We start from the raw sequence: 27,550 nt of genomic DNA, 5'->3' as shown, positions 1-27,550 counted from the left end.
TGGACACCGTCTGCATCTGACATTTCTCAGTGGAACGTGTATCTGGCTTGTGCTGTGCCCAGCTGAGCAGAGACAGAGGCTGGCTGCAAGCGGTGACCACGGGAGAACAAACCTGGTGGGAACTTCACCACTCTGTTAAGGGATCATGGGCAAGAGACAGAGGTGATACACTTCCCTGTTCCATGCATTCTGTGGCTTAGAGAGCCTCAGAAGGAACGTGGTAGTGCTCGATAGTTACTGCAAGAGGAATGTGTCTGGACCTTCAAACCAGACTTCTAGGAAGGCATTGAATGCACTGATGGCAGGTGATGGAGCTGAAGCTCTGATGGGCTGTTGAGTCATTTGGTTTTAAGTGTTGAAGATACCAAGTCCTTCTTTCTTAACTTTAACAGTCTCAAATTCTGCATCTTAACTGCTAACACGTAGTGACTGGCAGCATAGCTGTACTTCATTATGAATTGGACACTGTCTCACTGTGTCTATGTCCAATTCCCAGGTACCTCTCTAGTGTAGCAGCCAGGAAGGTGTTCAGACCATCTCTCTTCACAGGAGTTTACCAGACAGTAACATGCATGCTCTGTTTATTGGGAAATGTGGAACAACTTCCGTTCTCATACACTGATTTGTATTTATTCTCCTCGTGGCCTTTGTGCACCAACATGTAAACATCTTCCCCACCTTGTACCCACCCCACCCCCAATTAATAGCCCCCACTAAAACAACTGCACAGCACAGTTTGATTTGCTCTGAATCACATGGCTTCCCACAATAAAACACGTTAAACTTTGTTTTTAAAAAAAGGTAGAACTTCCAAAAAAAACATTTCTTAAAAAAATAATTTTTGGTAGCCTGTGTTGGAAGCAAGTAATGTTTGAAATGCAGTTAGGCACAGTCTGGTAAGTAGCTGCCAGGACGAGTGGAAGGAGTCCTCTCACTTGTCTCGCATGAGGACCATTTCCGTCAGCTGAATGAGGGCCTCTCTCTCGGGGGATGGCCGCAGCTTGCTGATCTCTCTGGTAGCTGCGTGGCAGTAACGCTGGGCGAGGTAGGTGGTTTGCTGCACGCCGTCACTCTGACGTAAGGAGACAGGTAGAAGTAATGGGTAACTGGTCAGACTCCCTCCTGCCTCTGCCTGGTACTGGGGGAAGTTTTAAGCTCAGCAAGTACCCTGGCCCCTTCCTTAGTGTGAAATGGAGGGGGAAGGGAAGAAGACTCATTCTATATTCATTGAATCCCACATCTCTTTCCCCAAAGCTTCAAAATACTAAAGCTCATCTGTGCTAAAAACCAACACTGGTATTAATAACCTAATCCAACAGGATTAGAAACTAATGGTTTAACCCCTCCTGCCCTAAATAGAGAGGTGCAAGGAAACCTGCTGTCCTGAGAAAACAGGTAGTAATTTTACACAGACAATTATTCTGGTCTGGAAAGACTGAGTCAAGTGTGCACAGCAGTTACAAGACTAGTAATTATGTCCAGCTTACAACAGTTGTTGGAAACGGCTACTCTTGAGCTGCAGGAACTGAGTTAAAGCATGAGCTTTTTACCTTTATTAGGTGGATTTTGTGCTATTAGAGGGGTGAAAAACCTCTTCAGTACTTAGCATTTCTGTGAAAACACAGTGCCAGTAAGATGGCAGAAGAGTGCAATCTGTGTTGTACACACTGTGCTACTTCACATGTATGTGGAAGTGCAGCTGTGCTGCTGTACTTCAGAGGCAGTGCATTGCAGACTGACTTCAGCAGGGACACAACTTCAGGAATGAAACATTTGGTATCAGTCCTACCTGCAACACGTATTTCCGAGCACGTTCAACGTCTCCTGGCTTACTGAATCGCCTCATTATCATAGCATTCATTTCTGGAAACTAAGCACAAAAGGTGGTGGTTTTTATACCGCTTACAAGTTGTTTTCTGTGTAGCTGCCTGCCGTGCTACAGGCAGAAAGGAACTGGAGTGCAGAGCACAGACGTCTTCCCTGCTGCTCCTGTTACTGCAGGTCTAGGTTGCTACCTGCATTCTGTGCAGGACCATGTCACAGCAAAGCCCCAGCATTTACATCCAAAACCAGCTGGCTCTTGGCTGTGGTGAAAGCTGTCGCCTGCCATCTCACTGTGCTGAGCAGCTGAGCCAGGGTGGTAATTTCTGATGTGGCTACTTCCAGGCACAGTCTGGTTCACACAGCCTTACAAGACAAGTGATGGCCACTGTTGGCACCCAGAGAAGCAGCACCTCTCCCCTCACGTATACAACAGAACACCGGAGGTTTGTTATATCTGCATTGCACAATTCAACCTGTAACACCCTTGCCGACAGCCTGGCCGTTCTATCCGCTTGTGCTTTCCAGTCCTCTGCCCCGTACACAGGCTCTGTAAAAAATGGCAACTACAGTGTATTTTCCTCACACAGAACGCAGAGTTAGTACTACACACTCAATTCCCTACAAATCAGACACCCAACTATGTTGTCTGAGAAAGCCTCTGCGTCCCTTACCTAGACATGCAGGCACTTTCTTCAGACAGTCCAGAAGAAGAAATACCTGGTGCCTAACGAGCACTAAGGCCACACCACAGGGCAACTGCTCTGCAGAGGAATTATTTTTAAGGGAAGAGGTGTTGGCTCGTCCTGGCTGAAAGGGCTATAGTCAACAAAAGGTAATTTAATTGCTGTACACTTGTAAACAACAATCTGCTTTCCTTGCATACACCTTTGGTCCTGCAACTGGAGGTCTGCATCTTGTTAGGGAACAAGCACGTAGCATCCCTCACTGTTGTGACATTTCCCTGTTCCACATAGGTAGTCATCTTGGAAGATACACTTAGAAGTTTATTGGTGACTCATACTTGGCTTTCTCTAGATCCTAGCTTTCTTCCCGTGTAATGACAATTTAATTGCAAGGTTCCTATAATCTATTTTCATATTATTCATATTTACAATCATATAGGATGCATATGCTTTCACTTTTTATGTTTAAGCACTAAAGGATACAAAAATCCCCCAACCTGTAATGCAGAGCTGTTATTAGCAGCTCTGCAGGTTTAACAGGCCATAAGCATATAAGTAGTTGGCAGGAATGCTTAGAACAAAAATAAACCTTCATTCCTCAGCTGTACAAATTTAACAGTGCCTTGAGACTTAACATACACTAAGTGTATTTCCTTAAAAACAAAAAAAAAGGGGGGGTTGGGGTTTTTTTTAACTGAATGAGCTAACTTTAAATTGTGAATAATCAGGTCTCACATCACACTAAACATTGTTTTACAAAGGCCTCTCCTAGTATTGTATCTATCTAATGCACCAGGGTGTGATTCAGAGAAGGGGGCAAGGAGAGAAGGCAGCTGTCACCAAAAAGCCAGAGCACGTTAGGAACTGGAGTACCTCTGCCAAGACGGCAGTGTGAGGATTAACCAGCCACGTTACAGGGTAACAGCAGCGACACTGATCTCAAGAGAAAAGACAACCTGTAAGTAACAATCACATCTTGGGCTGTCTTCAGGTCCTGGCTCAGGAGTTTTTATTCTCAGACACAGATGAAACATCTTTCAGTAACAGCACAGATAAGTGTCTGTTGAAGCTCCAAATTTTTTTCAGCACTTAAACTTTGTTTATAGATCACTTAAGCCTGGAGTGCTGTTCTTCCAGTCTCCAAAACAGCAGGAAATTTTCAGCAAAGAAGCCTTCCGGTTAATGGGGAAAACTCTGCAAGATGAATTATCTTTCAATGCAAAAATGCATGCTTCCCATCTGTCAAAGACAGAAAGGAGGGAGGGCATTTTAAAGTGACCTACACAGAACAAGTAAGATTTCCAAGCGGAACCGACAGGTTTTCTTTCCTTGTACTTCCAATACTGTGAGGTCATTTCTCTTATAAAGCTAATTAAACGGCACAGAAAGTTGAAAGTCGAAGACAGCCAGCCCAAACAAATGAATAAAAGGATAGTTTTAATTACAAAAATGGATACATCCAACGCCCACAAGACAGTGTCACCCATTCTCTGCCAAAATCAGAGGATTTGCATGGTGTCCTTGTTTCTCCCTACCTGTGGCTTTGACACAGAAACCATTTCCCAATTGCATCCTCTTTCTGTACCCACGTCTTTCACTGTTCTTTAGAAAACCCCAGTTGCTGATGACTAACAAGATCCTGCTGTTTATCAACAAATTCTGAAATAATGGTTCCAGAACAAGTTTGTGAATCCCCAAACGAGCCTGTGGGGAGGCACTGAGAACCTGGAAGAGGCTGTTCTCAGCCGCGTTCTTAAGCAGTTGCTACTCTTCGCTTTCCTGTCTTTTCTGATACACACATTTCTGAATGCTCAAAGGATGAGGAAACAAAGACATGGGTATGTTCCACCCCCCACCCTGGGCTCTTTAAGAAAGGGAGAAGTAAATGTCATCAAGTTGTTGATTTGGGGGTGTGGGGGTGTGTGATTATTAATTATTTAAAACTCTTCCCACATCAACCTCCGAGGAATTCCAGTGAGAGATCACAGACTAGAGCTCTACTGGACGAGTTGTGCCAGTTTTTGTATCGTGGTGTGAAGCTCAGTAGGAAGGACTGCTTTCCAAGTCCCAAATCTTTCCTCAAGTGAACCAGAAGCTTGAGCAAGATGCATTAAACCTGCTTCTTCCCCTTTTATGGATTAGCACCAATTTTAATGTTTCTTCTGGTGCTGCTGGTACTTCTGTTTTCCTGCTACTCTTCCAAATAATGTTTAAACCATCAAAAATCTTGACCAACTTTAAGCTTACCTTATGATACTCCCTTTTCTCGCATCAAAAAGACTATTATATTTACCTTCAGAACAGAAAGCTTCCCACATCTGTAACTGGGTAAGATTCGAGGACAAAGAGATGAAGAGATCAAATCCAGTAAACAGAGGAGCCCACCTAAAAGCTAGGCAGAAATTTTAAGTTCTTGCCCCAGGATGGATACAAAGCCCAGAACTTGGCAAAAAGCCTACGTATGTAGTCAAGCCTGGGGCGATCAAGACATCTCAGGAAAGAACACAGGCAAGAAGCTACTTAGGAAGGACCTGCAGAAAACATGCAAAACCCCTCTGAATACCTGCCCCTCTGCAAAGGTAAAGCACTTGCACTGGGGCAGCAAGACAAGTGCTGCTTTTGATACAAGGGCCTACTGGTAAGAGGACTTGGGGAGGAAGGTATTTCTCAGTTGGAAAGAACTTGCCTGTGCAAACTAAATCCAGCTGATTACTTACTGCTCATCACTTAAGCTGTAGACTTGATGTGTTTGTACTGGACCTCCTTGTGTGCCTTAAGAGCAGTGAACACTTTTTGTTCTGGGGTAGTAAGCTCCTGTTGACTTACCTGTCGACAAGCAAACAAGACAGGGCCTGTGGCTAATCCAAGCTTGAGATCTGCTGCCGTGGGTTTCCCCAGACGGTCGGCACATGATGTAAAATCCAGCACATCATCAATTAGCTGGGAAGAGGAAAGCATACAGATGATTTTAAAACTTTATTTTTACTTTTTATCTTAAACAAGAACTAAACACAGAATAATACTTGTTAAGAGAAGATTTCTAGAAAGGATTAAGACAGCCCACTTTGATTTCTAAGCCAGTTTGGAAAAGTTCAGATTTTAGATTCCCTTTAGTAGAACAGAAGCACTACCTGAAAGGCTATGCCAACATTTTTTCCATACTGGTAGGCAATCTCATGAACTTTGGGATCAGGGCAGCCTAGAATTGAAACCTGAAAAGAAAAACACACCCATGTAAATAGGAAGCTTTAGTTAGTTTCCACGTTTAGTCTCTGGCCACAGGTGGGACAGTAGGAATCTGGGAATGGAAAATAAAAGCTGACCAGGTAGCACGTTCTTGCTTCTCTCAGTTCATGGATACACACAAACAGCCAAGCTTGTTAGAAAACAAGGCTGAACAGCAGTGCAGTATTAAAAATATATTCAAGTCTGGAAAGAGATTGGCTTTATTAAATATTTATCAGACTTAGAAATTATAATGCAAGGAAGAAGAGACAAGAAATGGGGATGCTCTGCATGTGCAGGCTAGTGGTCATATAAGGTCCAGTGACAGGGGAATTAAATTTATTACATACATAAATCAGCCAGGGGATAATTGGAGGTCAGACAACAGATAAATGGACATTGCATGTCTTGTAAAAGATCCACAGAACTGGATGTGTGGCACCCAGTAAAGGAGGGACAGTTGAGATAAGGATGATTATTTTTAAGGGTGATGTTAACTATAACTCAATTACTTAGGAAGATGAGCCGATTAGCTTGCAGACCAAGGTATGGAGGGATAATTCGTGGCAAAGGCAGTGAATGAAGGAAGTACAGCAAGCTAGGCAGAAGGCTCACTGAACGAGATAAATAAAACATTTTAATTGAGCACAGACAAAAGAATCGACTGCTTGAGAGACAGGAGGTTTGCTGAATAAACTCCACAAAGCTAGGACACAGACTGAGATTTGAGAATTAATACCTTGCCTCAAAGCAAGGGCACTTAGGCTTTTGCATTTGCTTATTGATTATACACTTTGCAAAACGAAGGTTATATTTAAATACACAGATTTATTCCAGCCTTCAGTAAAGCAACAAAGAACAAGGGGCAAAAATCCATCCTGGTTTACTGCAGACATTCCAAATCTGCTGTATCTGACACAAAGAGTGAAGATACATTTTCTTTATCTGAGACTAAAGTACACGCTAGGAAAACCACACAACATAAATATATATGTAATATACATATATATATAAAAGAATTCCTCTTCAAGATGCTGTAAGGTAGGATTGTTAAACAAAACAAATAAAACCCCAAACTAAAAGCGAGTCCAGTAGCAGCTTTGAAGTTGAACCTGAAGATGGAAATAAGAAACATTATAACCTAATAAATGCAATGCAACTCACACAAGATTAGAGCCTATTTCATGCATCACTGCATTTTGTAACTGAGCATCAGAACATTTCCCAGTCATAACCTGCATCTGTGGATAATAGTTAAAACCCAGAGGAATCTGGATGCCTGAGGCATTAACAGCATCTCTCATTTCCCATTTTATTTAAAAGAGGAGGACAGTATAGCAGGAAAATGATGCTGCTTATAACCAATCACACAAATTCCTGAAGGGTATTAAAACAGAGTGAACTGCAAATATGAGATATTTAAACAGACATTGCTAGGGACTATCAAACTAGAACATGTTGCCCTTTTATCCTCCTTTCGATGTTTGTCTCTTAAATAGCAGCATTTGCCCCCAAAAGCTAACATCTACTGCTGTACCATGCCTAGAAAACTTCTGGTCGCTTCTGTAATAGAAATCAAACATTAGCAAGGGAGGGGACTGCATCTGCCCTGCTGCTGTGAAACCTCTGCCTACATTTCGTGTGAAGAATTAGTGTGGAAATAGCAGGACAGTGAGAAAATCCTGGTTAACAGCAAACGGTCAGAGTGGGCAGGAGTTGGTAGATGGGGAGAGGAAGTGCCATGAAGAGCTTTCTCATGTGATCTGAAAGGTCAGAGCAGAGCTGTTGCTGTAGGTGGACAGTTTCCCTGGGACACAGACATTAATTGCCTGTGTAAGGAATCCCAGCCACACACGTACATGTACAACACAGAACCAGGAGTTACAGAACGTAACGTAAGCAAAACTCACCCATGCAAAATTAATTCTTGCATCTATGCAAGAGAAGACCTTCACAGCTCCTATTCCCATTATAAACATTTCTGAAGACCAAAAAAAACCCCACCCAAACCAACAGAAAACCCTGTGAGACCGATGTGCCTTATTGCACCTCAAGTGAGCAACTCCCTGGCCACCATCACACTGTACACCTGTAATGTGACTGTGTCTCCTCTACTAGGAAGTTCCCCCCCCCCATCCCCCCGACCCAATTTCTCCCACTGCCTTTGTGGATTATTGCCCCCATCCGGACAGTCCCTGGGATGCAGGCAGGCAGCCATGAAGCTTCACTGAAGCCATACTGGGATTAGCATGGACAATACACAACAGGGTAACAACGTCCCAAATAGAAGGTTCGATGCTAAAGCTCACCCTTTGAAAACATCCTATAGCTCCCCTGATATGACTGGTTGATTGCAAATACAGTCTTGCCAGAACTCAGACATGTCCTCTGCTAAATCCTGAGGAAAAATCCTTCCTAATACCAAGTGGAACAAATTCTTTAGAAAACTCCTTTGAATTCAGCAAAGCCAGTCAATCTCCCTGGCATTACTCCAAACGCACTTTGTAAAATAAAAAAATGTTTCTATTGTTTTATGTTACATGAGAGACTGTAAACCAATCTGGCCTCTTTACTGAATTTCACATCCATTTCACATCCAATGCTCTATCATCAGCTGAGCAGACTGATCCTGCTCTGTTATTTATCACATGAGAATACAGCAGCTGGCGCTGAAGGCATCTGCACATCTACAGCACTGCCCTGCAGGTCAGGGAGGAAAACCTGCTGCTGGGCAGGGATACGCCTTTAGAAACACTGCAAAAGATGTTTGCTCTCACACTCTTAGTTATTTTGAAAGGAAAAGGCTCTAAAACCTTCCCCTTTTTCAGCCTCTCTCCTCCATGCCCATCTCCTGAACTGGTCAGGATCCTGTCTTCCCATTTGTGGCTCATCCACCACTGTTTTTCAAGATAGGAGCCCTGTTCCTCTTCCCAGCAGAATCACAGAATATTTTAAGTTGGAAGGGAACTCAGAATGCTATTTGGTACAGTCACCTGCTCAAAGCAGAGCTTACTTCACAGTGAGCTCATGTTGATTGTGCCTGTGTCCTGGTTGAGTTCTGAGCATCTCCAAGGATGAAGATCCCACAGCCTTCTGGGCAACCTGTTACAGCATCTGACCAACCTCATGGAGAGGTTTTTCCTAAGAGCTCCAGCCCCCAACCATGATGGTGGCCTCTTTGCTGAGCTCCTCAATGTGAATGTCTGTCTTGTGTGAGTGAGCTCAGCCTTGAGGTCTCACACATGCTGAGCAGAGGAAACCAGTCACTTCCCTGAATGTGCTGGCTGTGCTGGTAGTGATGCAGGCCAGTATGCACTCATCCTTCACCACTGCAGGGCACACCGCTGATGTTTCCTCCAGGCTCTTCAAATTCTTTCTGGTAACTACTCTTGGGAAGAGGGTTATGAAGGCCTACAAGGGAGAGGAAGGTATCTACCCAGCAAGGGGGCCCCTGCCCCAGTAGACAACTTCCTTGTCCTGAGCCTGCATTTTCATGTGTTTGACCTTTTCTCAAGTAATTGATATTTTAGCATGTTAACCAAGTACATGCTTATGAAGAACTGTACTGAGGTGATGATTATCTCCCTGGGTATCTGCAATACATTTATGCTCATCTTTTCCACAGCAAACACTATGAAGAAATACCCCCAAAGGAGTTACTGTATTTTAAATAAGAAAATTTAACATCTGACCATAACATCTGATGTTACTGATGCTCTTACCCCACATCTGCCATTGGACTTTTCCTGCAGTCTGCATGCCTAGTTGGGCTGAGGGGATCAATTCTTCTGGTGGTGGCCAGAGACCTCGTGTTCCTAGACACCAGTTCCACATCCTGGTAGGTTTTCCTGGTAAAGCCCTGTGCATACACCAAACTGTGAGCCAGTTAAAGCAGGAGCTCACAGGTAGAGCAAGAGCTGCAGACTATTCCTGATCTTTCTTAGTCCCTAAGGCAGACCTCCCGTACACAGCCATGCCTTACACGAGGAGGCTGCATGCTTCTCTTAATAGAGACATCAAGAATCTCAAGGGCAACTTTACACTTATCTCAAACAAGCCTGATTTAATCCCTCTTCTGAAAGTATGCTATGCAAAATATAAACAGCTTTATGAGGGTCAGGAATTCACATTACAGCAGGACAAATAAAAGACAGAAAGAGAACCTGCTCAGCTTATTGTGCCATCTCCAGCTCGCCTGATGACTAATAGAAATTCCACTTCAGCTTTACTGTTTCTGAATTCTTGAACCAAAGTCACCTCTCATGTTTCTCTGAAAAATGCCTTTCAGTAACTAAGGCTTCAGCGACCCTCTGGGCCATCTGCCACCATTTCCTTTCGCAACATGTTTACTTCGACTGCTACTTTGGTAACGTTCTCCCAGGCAGAACTGCTGTGGAAATAAACTGGAGACTGGGATGGCACCAGCATCTTGAAGAGAGTGTTCTGTCCACACAAAAATTCCTTTGCAGACTTAAAGGGGTTTTGATTTAAATGCAAAAATATTCCTTCTGCATTGCCAAAGCCTAATACAGTGACTAGACCAGTGCTGACAGACAACATCTGTTGATATCTATCTATTTATCAGGCATTTTTCGAGGAATACTCTACTCTCCCTTCTCTAGGCGTGACACTGTAGAATTCTAAGGCACCACCTGAACTTGTTTGACATCTTTCCAGTTAATATTTTTGTCTTATTTATGCACAGAAACAAACCAGTGTTTTTTCCTGTCACTAACAGGAACTGACCTGCTGCTAATGACTCATTAGCCCGGTTGTAACTGATGTTCTGAAAACCAGTAATCTCTCTCCTTAGCTGTGTCCTCAAAAACAAGATGTGAATACTCTTGATTCCCCAACTGAATTTCCTTTTAAGCTAGAACTGATGATCCTGCTTATATTTTTGCTACAGAAAACACAACTCCCTTCTGATCCCATCCTTTTCCTTAGTAGCCAAACATATCCAAATGAAAAGAATACCAACACCCATCCCTCAAAAATCCCCAAATCCTGAACAGAACAAAACAAAAAAAATAATCCCCTTTTCACTGCTATCCAGTTCACTGCTATCTAGAGTGCTCCTAATCCATACAAAAACTGAGGAAGACTTACAGGGACATCATTCCATGCAGTAAGTAGGGTTTTGCCATAAAGACAGACCTTTCTCTTGTTTCTTCTTTATAACACAAATTTTACTGCATATAAAATTCCAGCAATTCAGCAACACAACAACTTAGAAAAAGCACTGGAAGAAAAGGAGCTGAACAGCCCCCTCACCAGCAACACAGCCACAGACCAGAGGGAAGGGCTTAAATCCTTAACTCTTATGAGCTGTAAAACGGAAAAAACTCAAAATAGCACATTTGTAAGGAGACTCTACCCAGCAGGAAGGGGATTTGTCCTTACATCTGTGAAGGTTGTTGTAGGATGACTGTCAAAGTGAACATAAAACCATGCCTGGGTTCACAGGGGTAGCAGAATAACGTCACGCTTCTTACTAGTCAAATTGCCCAACAATACAAATGAAGACTTGCAAAGGGAAACTCTTGCCAGGGTCATTCTGTCATATTAATATGAACAATCCAGAAGACATAGTTTCTTTCCTCCAACTAGAACAAAAGGTATTTTCCCTCCCCACAAAATCTGTGTCTCTCCTTCTGATTTAAGCAATTTTCAACTGCTGTTCACTGCACAAACACACCAGTTCTCTGAGAACAAAGGAGGACGACTAACACTAGCACAGACTTTTAGCCTAATTCTCTCAGAACTCCCTCTTGCTAAAGCACACACCAGCTATACTGACTTTAATAAAACAAACGAAATATTAAATTTGTAACTCTCATTTGGGGTGAGGTTATCTCCACCACCTCCATTTTCTTCACTAAAGCTAAAGATATTTTTGAATAAGAACATCATCTCGAATCAGATCTTTTTGTAATGAAATAACAGAAATGAATGACAGGGTTGGATATAGCAATTGATAATTAAAAACCTCAAACCAGTCAAGAAGTACATGCTTCTGCTCTCTTACATTGGAATGCAGAGTATATACAGTTAGCTGTTTCCTCCCACTGTTCTCATTTAAGGTCCCACTCAGCACCAGTAAGTGGGACCAGATGTCAAAAGACGATTTAAAAACCAAATTATAGGCTCAAGAATTATCAACTGAGATTAAAAACATCGCCTCAAAGTAGCAGAATTTCATAAATTAAAGGCTGCCACTGTGAACCTTATTTTGATTCAAGTGAGGATAATGAGAAATCCGTGTATGAATATAAAACAGAAAAGAAAGAGGGAAAACCAATATTGGAGGCTACACAGCTGAACTGTGATAAAATGCACAATCTCAAACCCATTCACATTCTGGCAGAATACCACTTAAAGGGTTTGCTTTGGAGGGTCTCCAGAGAAAACAGCAATAACTAGGAGTTTAGCTGTGAAGCTTACAGCATGGTAAGTTAACTTTAGAGGAGACAGACGTACATACTGCTTTACAACTGTTTGCTATAAGACTCGCAGTCTTCTTGAAAGTCTTCTCGAGGTAGTGAGCAAATCTCTCATTCTCATTTTCCTTGGAACCCAACTGGAGGAATTCACCTAAAAAGTTGCAGAGATGGCAGTTTTAATTTGTGAGTTTACTGCTTAGGCAAGCAAATCTGAAGACAAAAATAGAAAAAGGCCTTACCACGCACCAGGTCTTCAATCACCTGAGTTAGAACTGAGATGATAGTAGTGTTACCAATTCGTGCTAAAGCTACGGAAGCAGCTGAGAGGATGAAGTCACCAGCTAGAACAGCCTAGGAATAAAAAAAGATATTGATCTTTTAAGTCTTCCCTGTAAGTGTTAGCATAGACAATACAGTTTCCTTTGTTTGGCAGGTCTGCTCACATAAAACAACATATCTCACCATAACACTGAGAAAACAGAAGATAACCACATTAAAATTTGAACCATTTTTGAATGCCTTAGAGTGCTGTTCATGTTTTTCTATACAAGCACTGTCCTCCCTGTATGCAGCATCTGAACAGACATTCTTTTGAATAATAATAATATTTGACCACTGTGTTGTGACCGTTACACCATGTCAGCTCTGAGTTGCTGTGACAAGTTCTGATGTGTCAGAACTTGTACTTGCTGAGGAAGACTTTCCTTTTAATGTTCTGTGACAACACACCTCTCTCAAAAAGATAAAGCTAAAAGAAACGTTCATGCTGACTGAATTTACTACTGAATCAGTGTAACGTACAGTGTTCTGGATGATGTACAAGTTCAAATTATTCCAACAGCACTGCAGAGAATGGCAGAGGGAATGTAAAACCAGTGAGAATCACTCTACAATCATACATTATCTAGTGCTTCCATCAGTTCAGAAAAGGAACCCACTTTTGTCTTACCCACAATGCGTGCACACCTCCTTATACTTTTTCTGGCATACCCCAAGACTGTGCCTAGGGACAGCAGTGTGACAAAACCCATCTGCTGAAACTCAAAGTCTTGCACATAACAGCAAACTCAAGCTCACCTTCCTCTCTCCCCAGATTTGATTGACAGTCATTTTTCCTCTGCGAGAATTTGCATCATCGATAACATCATCATGAACCAGGCTAGCTGTGTGGATCATCTCAGCAATTATGGCCACAGAGCGCTGGCTTGCTTGCACCTCCCTGAAATGAAAAACAAGAACTGTCAAATAATTAAATCAATTGTAGGTGCTGCAATGTACTAAAAGAAATCTCTGGTAAAACCAAACAAGAAAAGAGTTTGTCTGAAAACAGCTGTTGCAGTTTTTCCACAGTCTGAACCCCATCTTTCACACCTGGAATTAGGAAGACAAGAGAAATTAAGGTCACATTAGTACAGTAAGTTCAAGGGGATGTTTCCATCCTTGTTAGGCCTGTGTTTGTCCTGCTGCATTAGCAGTACTGCAAAACTCCGGAGGTTTTGATTCTAATCCCTCTAAATCCAGGCTGCAAGAAATAGCACAGCATCGAGGATGCTTGGTTCCAAGGAGATGGAAATCTGGTGGAGAAAAGAATGCCAGGTAGTTTTGTAGATAAGTTTTAAGTTTCCTTATCTGTGTACTGCTCTACCTTGTAAGACATCACAAACAGCAAAGCTGACTAACTCTACTAACCAGCAAGCCAGAGATCACCATGCACACAAATCTCTATTCCACGTTTGAAAGATATAACTCATGGATCTTATCCTTAATGCTATCTGATTACCTTGAGACTTCAGAGGTTCTTCAAAAGCCTGAGGAATTAACTGGAATTATACTGCAATCACTTTAGGACTGTAAACACTAAGTACCTAACACTTACTGAAATTCAGCCTTTAGGAAGATCTAACACTGATGATTCAACTCTCAGTAGTTCACACCTACTTTATTTTTCAAACTAGGTGAAAAGAAAGTAACAGAACAACATAGAAGCAATTATCTTGGGAAAAAGATTGGCAAAATGAACATAAGGAAGAGCTAACCCTGCTCACAAAGGTCCACCTACCCAAGTACCCAAAAGCCACTGCCTTGTTCTAGTATCCTTTTTTTTTTTCAAATGTGTTTTCGTCAGGGTTGCATGCAGGACCCCAGAAATACCTGTCCCAGTCACCCTTGCCTTTTAAGCTGTAACAACAAGATGCAGGCTGCATGGATGTTACAAAACCCCCAAATCACATAAAAGAAAAAGATTCAAACCAAAACCAAATAAACACTCAACAACAGAAAAAAATACTTCTTCTATATCGATACCTGACCTCTGGGATACAGACAACAGAGCAAATCAGGCTATTTTCCAGGGGAACATAAAAAGAACTGAGAGAAACATAAGATAATCATTTCAGCTCAGCTGAAGCAAACTTAAAATCCTGCATTGCCTACATCTATTAAAATCTAGTGATTAACCACAAAATGAGAGAATGTCTTGCAGTCTGCTGACATCACACTGCATTCTGACACCTACCTCTGTGCAGAACCCTGCATCGCTGCCAGTGGGAGTTCTGTATCCTGAACAATAGCAGGATGCGTGGCTCATAGGCTGTGAAATGTGGCTTTTAAACAACAGAAAATAAGAGCTGGAAACCTTCACGGTTGTTTGAAGGTAAGTTTTACTGTGGACTAGTAATTTAGTCAAGTGCTAGTTCAGTGTAAGTAACTTTCCAAAATAAACTATTGTTACTAAGGAGGAGAACTTACCTTCAAAAAACTGTAAAGGTCTCCAGCCTCTTTCATGCACTGGTCTCCTTTTGGGGAATCCCTTTTTCATTAATTATGTCAGCAGACTGGACTTCCTGCTGGGAAGTAGCAGTAAATGGCAACACTCACTGACACACCAAAATCTTTCCATTGTATGAAGACAGCACAAGGACAGACATTTCAAAAGGAGATTTTGAAAAGTTCTGCATTACAGTGCATTTCATCACTGACAACGACTAAAAATGGCACAGGAATGCTCATGGGTCATGTGTCCGGTTCCCAGCATGTTCTATCAAAAATGATAATTTAACCTGAAGGGTTTTTTATAAACTAGTATTTCTGCAAGGTCTCAAGCAAGGTTCTTCTCATCCCTGGCAGAAAAAATTTGCAGGAGCTTCCTACAAACATCTTGTGAGAGTAATAGTGAATCAGAGCATGCCTATTTTAGGGAAAACACACAAGAAACAGGATCCTTCTCATTCCCTGCCATTTTTCATTCTGCTTCGCCTGCAAAACAAAAGCAAAAAGTAGCAGTAACTCAATAGATAACTGGGACCCCACAAGTCCAGTAAGTGGAAAGATGCCATTTTTAAGTCAAAGTAAAGGCACCCCAAGATTATATATGCTTATGCTAAATCTTTACACAACTCTAAGTTTATCTTTTTACTTATACGTTACATTAATTTTTAAGTACTTGATCACATTCTGTTTTACAGTAGGACCCCCCCCACACACCCCCCGTGATTAATTGTGTAAGAAGCTTTTATAGACCTACAGTACTCAGGTCTTTTCCATTACAGAACTTGTTTCACATACACTGTATAAGACCAAGGCTGATCTTACAGGTTAAAAAAGAAAATCAACCAAAAAAAGCACCCAGACTCACAAATATCCCTCTTCAAAAAAAAAAATAAAAAAGAAAAAAGGCAGCTCATCTAGTCCATCTGTTCCCACCCCCCTGCCATGGGCAGGGACACCCTTCACTAGCCGAGGGTGCCCAGAGCCCCATCCAACCTGGCCTTGAATACTGCCAGGGAGGGGGCAGCCACAGATTCTCTGGGCAGCCTGTGCCAGGGCCTCACCACCCTCACAGGGAAGAATTTCTTCCTAATATCTAACCTAAATTTACCCTCTTTCAGTTTAAAACTCTTACCCCTTGTCCTATCACTACATATAGTTGTAAGCACTCCCTCTCCAGCTTTCCTGTACGATCCTTCAAGTACTGGAAGGCTGCTATAAGCTCTCTCCAGAGTTTTCTCTTCTCCAGGCTGAACAATCCCAGCTCTCTCAGCCTGTCTTCATAGGATTGATGCTTCAGCCCCTTGATCACTTTCATGTCCCTCTGGACTTGCTCCAACAGCTCCAAGTCTTTGCTGTACTGAGGACCCCAGAGCTGGATGCAGGACTCCAGGTGGGGTCTCAGGAGAGCAGAGGGGCAGAATCCCCTCCCTCGACCTGCTGGCCATGCTTCTTTTATTGTGGCTCAGGATACAGTTGGCTTTCTGGGCTGCAAGTGCACATTATTGGCTCATGTTGAGCTTTTCATCAATCAATCCTTCCAAGTCTTTCTCCTCAAGGCTGCTTTCAATCCATTCTCTGCCCAGCCTGTAGCTGTGCTTGGGATTGCCCCGAACCATATGAAGGACTTTGCACTTGGCTCTGTCGAACTTCATGCAATTCACAGGAGCCCACCTCTCAAGCCTGTCAAGGTCCCTCTGGATGGCATCCCTTCCCTTCAGTGTATTGACCACACCACCCAGCTTGGTGTCATTGGCAAACGTGCTGAGGGTGCACTCGATTCCCTGTCCATGTCACCAACAAAGACGTTAAAAAAGCACTGGTCCTAACACCAACCCCTGAGGAACACCACTCATCACTGATTTCCATTTGGAGGTTGAGCCACTGACCAGAACTCTTTGATTGTGACCATCCATCCAGCCAATTTCTTATTCACTGAGTGATCCACCCATCAAATTCATGTCTCTCCAAATCAGAGAGACAGTGACAAATATTCTGCACAAGTCCAGGTAGAGGATGTCTGTCACTACTTATCCATCAGTGCTGTAACCAATGTTACACTGTTCTACAATGCCACTAAATTTGTCAGGCACAATTTGCCCTTAGTGAAGCCATGTTGGCTGTCACCAATCACCTCCTCATTTTCCATGTGCCCAAGCATGGTTTCCAGGAGGATCTCTGCTCCATGAGCTTGACAGGCACAGAGGTGAGAGTGACCAGTCTACAGTTCCCTGGGTCTTCCTCTTTTTATAAAACTTTTTAACCCCCTTTTTAAAAATGGGCTTTATGTTTCCCATTTGCCAGTCACTGCAAACTTCACCAGACTGACACAACTTCTCAAATACAAGGGAGAGAGGTGTAGCCACTTCATCTGCCAGTTCCCTCAGAACCCACAGATGTATTCCATCAGGTCCCACAGACTTGTGGCACCTTCAGGTTTCTTAGATGGTCACAAACGTGATCTTACCCTACAGTGGGTGGTTCTTCATTCTCCCAGTCCTTGCCTTTGCCTTCTGTGACCTGAGCAGTGTGTCTAGAGCACTTACTGGTGAAGACCAGCAAAATATATATTTGGAGAGGGCCCATATTTTCCCTTGTCTTCCTTCTATCATTGACGTACTTAGAGAAACTTTTCTTGTTCTTGACATCCCTGGCCAGTTTTATTTCTGTCAGGGCTTTAGTTTTCCTAACCTGATACCTGGTTGCTTGGACAGTTTCTCTGTATTCCTCCCAGGTTACCTGCCCTTGCTTCCTCCCTCTGTAGGCTTCCTTTTGGCATTTGACTTTGCTGAAGAGCTCCTTGCTCATCCATGCCCTTCTGGGCATTTTTGCCTGGCTTTTTCTTTTTTTGGATGCATCACACCCAAGCTTGGAAGAGGTGATCCTTGAATATTAGCCAGATTCTTTGAGCCTTTATTCCCTCCAGGGCTTTGTCCCATGGTATTCTACCAAACAGATCCCTAAAGAGGCCAAAGTCTGGTCTCCTGAAGTTCAGGGCAGTGTCTGCTGTGTCCCTTCCTTGCTGTTCTGAGGATCTTGAACTCCAGCAGTTCTTGTCACTGCAGCCAAGGCTGCCCTTGAGCTCCACTTCCCCCACCAACCCCTCCTTGTTGGTGAGAACAAGGTCCAACATGGCACCTCTCCTTGTTGACTCCTCTACCACTTGGAGAAGAAGTCATCATCAATGCATTCCAGGAACTTTCTGAATTGCTTGTGCCCTGCTGTGCTGATCCTCCAACAGAGAGTGGGGTGGTTGAAATACCCCATGAGGATGAGGTCTTGTGAACATGAAGCTGCTCCTAGCTGTCTCTAAATGGCCTCATCAGCTCGGTCTCCCTGGTTGGGTGGCCTGTAGCAGACCCCCACTGTAATGTCCTCATCCATCACCAGATGGAGCTCTACGCACTCCAACGGATCACTGACATAGAGGGCCATATCCTTCCTGGTCTCCCCTGCCTGTCCTTCCAAAAGACCTAGTATCCTTCCAACATTCCACCCATAGAAACCATCCCACATGTCTGTGATGACAATATGATCACAGCCCTGCCAGCATGCACACAACATCTCTAACTCCTCTTGTTTGTTCCCCATGCTATGTAGGTTTGTCTAGAGGTATTTCAGTTGAGCCCCCCATGGAGATGACCCACTGGTTGAAGCAGTTGGAATTCCTTTGATGCACTTCACCAGTGTTTGGTTCCTATTACCTCAAAAGCCCCTGGCTCATCTCTGCTAGACCTCAAGCATGCTGCAGTGTGTCCAGCATGTCCCATAGCAACATGTTGAGGGCTTTCGCTGTCACCCTGGGCATGTCATCCCACAACTTGTCACAGGCAAGCCTGATGTCAGCCCCCCTCCCCCTCTGAGCATAGTTTAAAGGTCTGTCAATGAGCCCTGCAAGCTCCTGAGCAAAGACCCTTTTTTTCCTTTGGGAAAAGTGGACTTCAACAAGCCTGCTGCTGTGTAGATCATTCCATTGTCAAAAAAACCCAAAATTGTGGTGGTGACACTAGCCATGGAGCCATGTATTAACAGACTGTGTTCCATCTGTTCCTCCCAACATTGCTGCCCGCAACGGGAAGGAGGAAAGAAAAAATAACATGTACTCCAGATTCCCTCTGTAACTGTCCCAAGGCCCTGAAGTCTCTTTTGATTGCTTTTGCATTATGTACTGCAGCTTCACTGCCATCTGTATGGAAGATGGAGTAGCGGGTAGCAGTCTGAGAGCTGCACTAGCCTGGGGAGTTTCCTAGTAATGTCCTTAGCATGAGCCTCAGGGAGGCAGCAGACTTCCCTGAGAGGGTCTGCATGGCATATTGGACCCTCTGTACCTCTCAGAAGGGAGTTGCCAAAACCTGTAACCTTTTCTTCGTGAAGGTAGTCACAATATGGGGCAGGGGCCTTTCTGGCCTAGGTGATATCACTGGTGTAGCTTGACTGTCAGCCTTTAACTGGCCACTCACAGCCACAGTTTGTAACTGTTGTACAGAGGCACCTGGGAGGGCAAGGAGGAGGTTTGCCTGCTACCCTGAGGGTGAACTTCCTTCCATTCACTCCTTCCTTTTAAGCCGCTGCCTTCAACCAGGCAAGGGGAGGACACAGGGTCTTGGGTTTTGTTTCTGTCTCAGGGAGGGCAGAGTGTGGCTCTGCCACTCTCATTCTCAGCCTCCGTGATGCTCCTCAGCCCTTCTACTTCCTCTTTTAGCTCTGCCACCAGGCAGATCTGCTCAGATCATCCACCTGGTCACACTTCAGAGCCGCTCTCCCTACTGCCACCCCTTACCAGGGACAGGCTCTGGACTCCCCACAGCCCGAGAGCTGGGTAGCTGCGTGGTTTTGTGGCAGCGCTGTCTGGGTTGCCACATCCATTCTGGCGAGTGCAGAGGTGGGGGAAGAGGAGGGAACTTAAAACAACGCAAACCAGTATTTACACTCTGCAAAGCCTTTGTGAGTAAGTAAATATTCCCCGTTTAAAGACAGAAAGTGTGCATAAGAACTTGCAAAATTTCCGTTATAACCACACTCCTCTGAGTACGTTTTTGTTGTTCATCTTCTGTGACTGAAAGAAACGAACATTTCAGAAACACAGCCTGTGACATGGAAGGGCAAACTAGGGGAAACATAGAGAAAGGATGTGTTAACTCAGGAGCAGTTACAGAACAGCTGAAAACCAGCATACAGTACAGGCATCTGACAACCATGGTTTGGAGGAGTGAAGGAAAAGAGGACTAAGGTTGCTGGCAGGTCCTCATATCTTTAGGAAATGTTATTCTATTGTATATAGCCAGGTCATTAAATTTAAGTATTTTTGAACTATGCTGATTGATTTCTCTCTCTTCTTCTCCCCTAAACCTTTTCTGCTCACTATTTTCTCCACTGAGATGTCTCTGTATTTCATTTGCTTTCTCTTATTTGTTAGCCTCTCTCATTTTGTTTGCAGAAATAGAAATTCCTATTTGCAAACACCTCTGGAGAATATACCCTAAACAGAAGCACCAGGTCCAGTGAGGTTAAGTGCTAATTCTGTGAATTTCTCACACAGCTATGTGAAGAAATACCAGCGGATGTGTGAAATTGAGGGTTTGCATTACCTCAGCCTAAACTCTTTGCAGTATTTCTCACTCACACACAAAGCTAAGTCACTATCATGAAGCAAAAAGCCATCGCCCGAGGGACCTAAGGACTCGGAGTAGGAATTCTGACACTTGGATCTTCAAGGAACAAAAACCCAACACACCAGCACAGAGCAATATGAATACTTCAGACACTTATCTTTTTATAATAGTTCAGATTTTTAAACAACTACCATTCTCCTTATTATCTCCTTATTATGTCCTAATAAAATGCTGTCATATGTAATATGTAAAAACATATAAAGTGACTGCACTCTAGAAAGACAGTTAACCTGCTGAGGGCATTCCAAATACCCAGCTTTCCTCAAATCTGAACAAATGATCACATCACCTAACCTGTAAGCAAAGCTACCTGGGTGTGATCTCTGTGGAGTGTCCCCTAGAATATAACCTATAACCTTACAAAGTTGTGTCCTGTTATTTTAACAGCCAAAGAAAAGTATCGTCTTTTCTACTAGTAATGCAAAAAAGAAAAAGAAAAAAAATCCAACCAAAAAACCCCAAACCAAATGAAAGAACAGGCAAAAGCATCCTGGGTCCAGCAAGCAATACGACAGTTGAGAATAGCAGAAACTCAGCATCAGTAACACAAACCTCAGAGGCAGAATTAAAAAATGCTCCAATGAACAGCCCAGAATATTGTGTCACCCCACAAGTCTACAGATGTCATGAACAGTAAGTAACTCTGGTTATGTATGTGGGAACCAAAGCTTCAACAAAGTAAAACAAGCCTGGGAGCAGAATCAATATTAACTGAGGAAAAAAACAGTAAAATGCTTTAAGGGAAATGCCAAGTTGAAAGAGAAAAAGCAATTAAAAAAAAAGTCAGGAGAAGCAGAATGAAAAGTAAGGGTTTTGTTTTTTTTTCCCCTCAAGCCTATAGCACAGTAGCAGAAATACAGATGGTCACTGTTTTCTTCTCTACACATACAACCTTCCTTACAAAGAGTAAAAAGCTGGAAGAACAGTTTGTCACCTGGAAGCAATGCTGCTTTAAGAAGCAACAATGACACCAATATCAGTGTGAACTGGAAATATATGTATATGCAGAGCAGGTGTAACACAGCCTGCTTCAAGAAGCTTAAGAACAGAAGAAAATGTCCATAAAACTTCACCAATTCACAGCATCCACAAAATGGAAGCATATTCTTTTGGCACGGCGTTCCCAACCCTCAAAAGATGTTGGTCATCATGGACTAAACAAAAAGCAGTACCCCAAACACTTGTGTAAACATATGTGAATTTTGACTGCAATCCTAGGATTAGAGAAAAGTGGCACGAGGCAGAGAAGAGGAAGCTAAATACCCTGTATTTTCACTCTCTTCTGTGCTGAAACATTCCTGTTCTCCCTACTCAGATTTTCATCCTAAAAACATGACAGAGATAGTGACTCAGTCTGTCCTTATACAAGGAACATTCAGATTAACGAGGAGGCTTTTAAACATCAAACATAGTTTGGAGGTCCTGACAAAAACTGCAACAGACATACAAGAGCTGCCAAAATGACATGGGCATCTAAACCAGAGCATTTATGCTGAAGCAAACGCTTGCTTCGGGCATACGTGGCACTTAAACTTTGAGATCACACTTTCTCACAGGCACAGGGCAGGTCTCAAAACTGGTCCTGATGGTTTCAGGACAGTATAATGCATGGACAAGAATATGTCCATGAGCATAAATGTATGTCAAAAGACAGCAAATATTCTTTGAGTTTATTTCTACAGGTACTTCCTGTCTTAGATTCACTGCTCACCTCCTACACTATATGACATCATTTCCAGGCTTCTCAGTATTGCAAGTACACTACAATATTTTGTTCATAAGCTTCTCATGCTGCACACCAGAATGAGATGAAACTATTTTTCCTGTTGTTCTGACTAGAAGGATGCTCTAAATGCTCACTGCCCCAGTTGTTAGGAGTCTCATCCTAAGTTTCTACCCTCTTAACAACATTGTCCTTTGTCTTAAGTAGCTCTTTCTCCACTGTTCCTGATAAATTTGGAGACCATGTCCTTCATTCTCCCTGATTATCTTTGCAGTCCATCCCTGAAGCAAGCTGAACCTGAGGATCAGACACGCTGATGATTTCACGAAGCACTACACAAGGACATCAGCACTCCCGTAGCTGAGCTGGATATGATGCATGCTAGGATTACTTAAAGGGAGTAGAGAAGATGGTTGCAAATCACATTGGTGTTCTGCTCTAACAGGACACTTGCCCACCTCCAAGCTTAAGCAGAAATTTTTGGTTTATTGTGTGTCCCTTCATTCCACCATGGAGGACCAGTCATCAAGAATGATTCTGTCGTCAAGAAGTGCCATCATCATGCTCCTGTTTTTCATGTCAAGATTAAGTCAGTTGGCACTGTGACAAAGGACATCCTCGAGGTGTTTCACAACTGAGATTGATCCTTTTGCAACCTCTAATGCAATGGCAAGGAGCTGTACTGAATGGAGAACAGAATCAGGCTGAAGTTCATTAGTCTTGGACAATCCTTTCTTAAAACAAGAGGAATTGGCACACACAGGACAGGAGATTGCCAACTAAGTTTTGCTTTCTCCTTTGAAATGATATTCACATAGGAGGGGGTATTCTGGGAGAGGTGCCATATCAAGCAGCAAAATATATTCCATGCTCTGAGGTAGAAATTAAGTCCAACGTGACATTAACCTTATCGCTAGGGAAAAAATTATGCAAGTGCTGAGAGAAATTCCTTAAGACTGATAAATTAGTCTTGAAACACTTCTGGCAAGGGACCAAAGATTTCATATTTGAAATTCTATGAGGGAAGATTGGAAGGAGAGCTGTAAGGTGGAGAACACTCCAACCAACATCTTTCTTCAAAATGCAAACATAACACCTGATAGAAACATGTGGGGAGAAGTGTTTGCAATCAGCCAGAGGAAGAGGGACTACAGGGCAAGCATGATGCTCTGCTCAGCAAAAACTGCTTTCAAAAGACAAGTAGCTTGAAGAACACGAGGATTACACCAGCTCTAAGTTTAGAATCTTTATATTAAAGTGTAGAAACTTGCTTGTAGAGGGGAAAAAAAGATCTCTGACTATTCTGAATGTCTCACAGCTTTGAATGTAATCATACCACCTGCTTAATGGCTTGTCTGCATAATTACCAAAAAGGCTATGAATCTCCTCCCACAGCAAAGTTTGTACCTGTGACAAGAGTTTAAAAGCTACAGGAGTGGTTACAAATGAAAAAAAGTTTCAATTGAGTTCAAATAGTTTCAAGAAGTATTACAGATCCTAATAAAGCATTTAAATAAGAACCTAAAATTGACTAAAAGCCTTTCAAATATCAGAATTTGGCAACATTATTTATCCATCATCAGCTACAACTGCAGTATGGTCCACAATTTTACACATGAAAGCATGTGATAAAGCCAGAAGTTCCTTTTGCACTGCTAGCTACAAAAATACAGCTTCACGGTGAAACTTCAATTGAGGTTTTACAAAGAAGCTATTTATTTTCACAAAATTACTACACATATTTTTCCAGACCATAAGAAAGATAAATTTCAAGTATAATATATGTCCACATATCTAAAAGTGACCAACTCACCTGGAATTATTATGGTGAATGTTGCAAGCTCTTGCCATTAGCACCACAATCATTGGTCGAAAGGCTTTTCCTTTCCCATCAAAGTAATAATCACACATTTCCTTAAGTTCTGCTGTAGATACAAGTAATTCCTATAAAAAGGGAAAGAAAGTATCAGCATAAAAATCACAAAGCCAATCTGTTTGGTGTAAGCAAACTAGTGTGCCTGTATAAGGCCATTGCTTGTATTCATTTCACCCAATGCAAACTGAAGTTGATTTTAAAATTACTACAACTAATCCAAAATGTAAATGATGTATTCCAGCAGTGTAAATCAGGAGAAAAAAAAAATTGCATTCTGGTTCTATAAGATATATAGAAACACTCTCTTTGCTTTCAGTCAGTTTAAGCTTCAGACAGACGAATAAAGAATATTCTTTCAGTAAGTGTCCTCCAAAGCAACGGTTGCTATTAAAATCAGAATCATCACATCCCAGAATAATCATCACAATCACTTACCTTTTTAATATCTTCATAGAGATTCTTCAGGTCTTTTCTACCAAGTTGAAAAGGGTCTTGGTATTTTTCATCACTAACTGTCTTACTGCAGCTGCACAAGTGGGATGTACTTGTATGATGAAACCTGGTGACAGTGTTTTTCAAGAGAGTAACATTGTTAAAAGGAAACTTCCCCGATTCCCCAAACAGAAACATTTCAGAGCATTTCTGTCTCCTTTCCCCTCACACCAAATTTAACCAAATGGCTAAAATGTAAACCGAAGACATGGACACTCTCTTTTCAGCCAGCTAATATGGTAAAAGGTCAGCACAGCTACAAATTGATGTTCATAGACAGAAGCCTGGGAGCTGGCAAACTGCAGCATTCAGGAAACATTAACAATGCCATCCCCACTCCCACCCTGACCTTAACAGACTACAGAAGTCTTCTGAGACAGATAAAACTACATCACTCTCAATGTGTTCCTTTTGAGTACACCACTGATAGTACAGTGCATGTGTGGAGATGAAGCCGTCATCTTCCAGTAACACAATTACTCAGTTACTTTCTTATCCCTTCTGTATACTCCTGGAAAAATATTCCTGACTTGGATTTGAAAATTCTCCTTTGCATACCCAGCCATGTTATAAATTATAAATTAAATCAATACTCCCAGGTAGCATGATGAGAGTCCATCAGTAAAGAGTGAAAAATCCACCCAGTCACATTAAGATGCATTAGGCCTGATTTCCTTTTTTTTAATGTTCCCTGGAGTTGAAAGTGATGCCTCTTATTACATCTATCTTTTCAAAGTGAGCCATGTGGATTTTCTTGGGGCATTCCTTGCTTTGTCCATTGCTCTTCAGGATGGAGGACTTAGATTCAGACTCAGCACTATAGCAGCAGCCTACACAGAATTAGCTAGCTATGTACTCTAGAGTGAATAACCTTATTTTCAAAGTTTACAGCTCACAGGTGCAACTATCCAGTTCCCCCCAATAACTATGTCTTTACCCATTACACAGCCACCTGAATTTCCAACTTACCGCCAACATATATTACAGATTTTTGGAAATGACAAACTTGAACTTCTTTGGATAAAGTGACACATCTGCACAGAGAAAAATTCAGGGTTAATATAATAGAATTTTAAACTGACAGAAAACATGTTATTACAAAAAAAACCCCCAACCAACCAGTTCATCAGCACTTCTCTATTTCTCCTTTTTAACAGCCCAGCAACAGAGTCAGTCTCAATCTCCTTCCACATCACGTGAAAAGTAACTGCCATTATGTACATTAGCTTCTGACTTAAACTGGCTCTTCCACACAGGAGTGTTGGACTTTCTCCCCTTGCAGGACCAGCCCAGGAAGCTTATCAGTTAATTTCTTAAGACTGCTCTAATGAAACCTTGCTTTTGCAGTTGTGGAAGGTGCAGTTTTCAAATGTCCCATGCCTTGCAGATAAATCTGTATGGCACCAGCAAAGGCACAAAGAAAAGGACAAGAGCTGCTCCCTCAAACTACTACACTAACATGTCCTTGTTTACCCCTGAAGCAACTATAATTCAGCTTGCTTATGATAATTTACAGCTGCTATATGTTAAGAACCTAACCTCCAAACTAGAGATCTCTCTCTGTTGACTGAGTCCCAGAGCCTGGGGAAATCCACAGTCCCAGGTACAGATTCCAGCAGAGATAAACCAAGAGAGGAAATGCACCTTTTGCTCTGCTCCTGGCATCGCTGCCAAGAACTATACAGCCCTGCCCTGAAGTGCACACTGATTCAGGGGCCCAGCTGGGCTGACCCAGTCTGAAATCACTGCAATCCACATATTCACCAGAGACCTTCGCCCACACAGAAACATTCAAGGGGATCTAGAACTGGAGAAAACTTCCCCCAACTTGCTCCTCATGCCTCAGTGTCTCCTGAAGTCTCGGTTTCTATGGGTGCAGGGAGACAAACAAGAACACCACCCAGGCTCCAGGGCACCCTCCCATCCTCCTTGTGTGCAGGATGAAAAAAAGCCAGGCAAGACAAGGCAAGGCAAGGAGAGGAATCCTAACTTACAGATTTGCAACTCACTGCTGTCTGACTTCAGTGCCCAGCCCTATGGCTGAGACCTTCCTAAATTCACTCACTCATACCTCTCAGGCTTCTCTCTTGTTGAAATATAGCTGATCTTTTCCTATTCTTCCTTCAGCAAGGGTAGAGACTCTCTCACCCTGCTGCTTAACGCTGTAAGACTGGGTCGTGCCCAATGCCACACACATCAGAGCCAGAGCACTTCACTGCAGCTCAGAACAGCAGCTTGGCCTTCTGAGGAAGGTGTAAACAAATGCAGTGAGACATCTGCCCCCAGTACAAGTCATAACACTAACTCACACAGAACACGCTGCAAATCATTCACTGAGTATCGCTGTCCCTGCTCCCGCCTAGAGAAGAGCCTGAGAGGTTCCTCCCCACTACCGTAACCAAACCTGCCCCGAAAGCCCTTACGCCGGTATTTAACCTTGCCCGCAGAGCGCTCCTGCCTCCTGCAAGAACCCCTCTGTCCCGGGTAGGGAACTGCCCGCCCGCCAGCCCGGACGCCTCCGGCCATCGCATACCGGACCCGCCTCGAGCCTTCGCGCTTCCCGGGCGGGAGGGAAGACGCGGGCTGGAAAAGGCCGGAGGCGAGGCGGCCCCGACGCGGGGCAGCCGTGACCGCCCGACCCCTACGCCCCATTCATTCCCGGTGACCTCCAGGTGCCCGCCGCTGCATCGCACTCACCGCCGCGCTGGGAGCTGCCGGCGGGGTGCCGGAGCCGGGCCCCGGCGGGCGGAGGCACGGCAGGGAGCCGAGCGGCGGCGCCCGGCGGGAGGAGGCACCGCATCGCCACCACCAGCGCAAGGCCATGGTGTCCCCCAGCCCCGCCGCGC

The 27,550-nt window shown here is 43.3% G+C and overlaps 1 protein-coding gene across 1 annotated transcript; it reads right to left on the bottom strand.

Moving 5' to 3' along the window:
- Positions 1–714: 714 nt before the first annotated feature.
- On the bottom strand, positions 715–27,530 carry PDSS1 (decaprenyl diphosphate synthase subunit 1). Its single transcript, XM_084260215.1, has 11 exons — positions 27,402–27,530; positions 25,674–25,738; positions 24,648–24,771; positions 24,150–24,280; positions 13,253–13,394; positions 12,415–12,526; positions 12,217–12,326; positions 5,639–5,719; positions 5,334–5,447; positions 1,790–1,870; positions 715–1,072 (listed from the first exon to the last, which is right to left on the bottom strand). Exons 1-11 carry the CDS (start codon positions 27,525–27,527, stop codon positions 932–934), a joined length of 1,227 nt encoding a protein of 408 aa, XP_084116341.1. The 5' UTR covers positions 27,528–27,530; the 3' UTR covers positions 715–931.
- Positions 27,531–27,550: the final 20 nt, after the last annotated feature.

This window comes from Gallinula chloropus (assembly GCF_964237585.1).
Source record: "Gallinula chloropus genome assembly, chromosome: 2".
In the NCBI taxonomy this organism is placed as follows: Eukaryota; Metazoa; Chordata; class Aves; order Gruiformes; family Rallidae; genus Gallinula; species Gallinula chloropus.
This window is presented reverse-complemented; position numbering and strand designations above follow the sequence as displayed.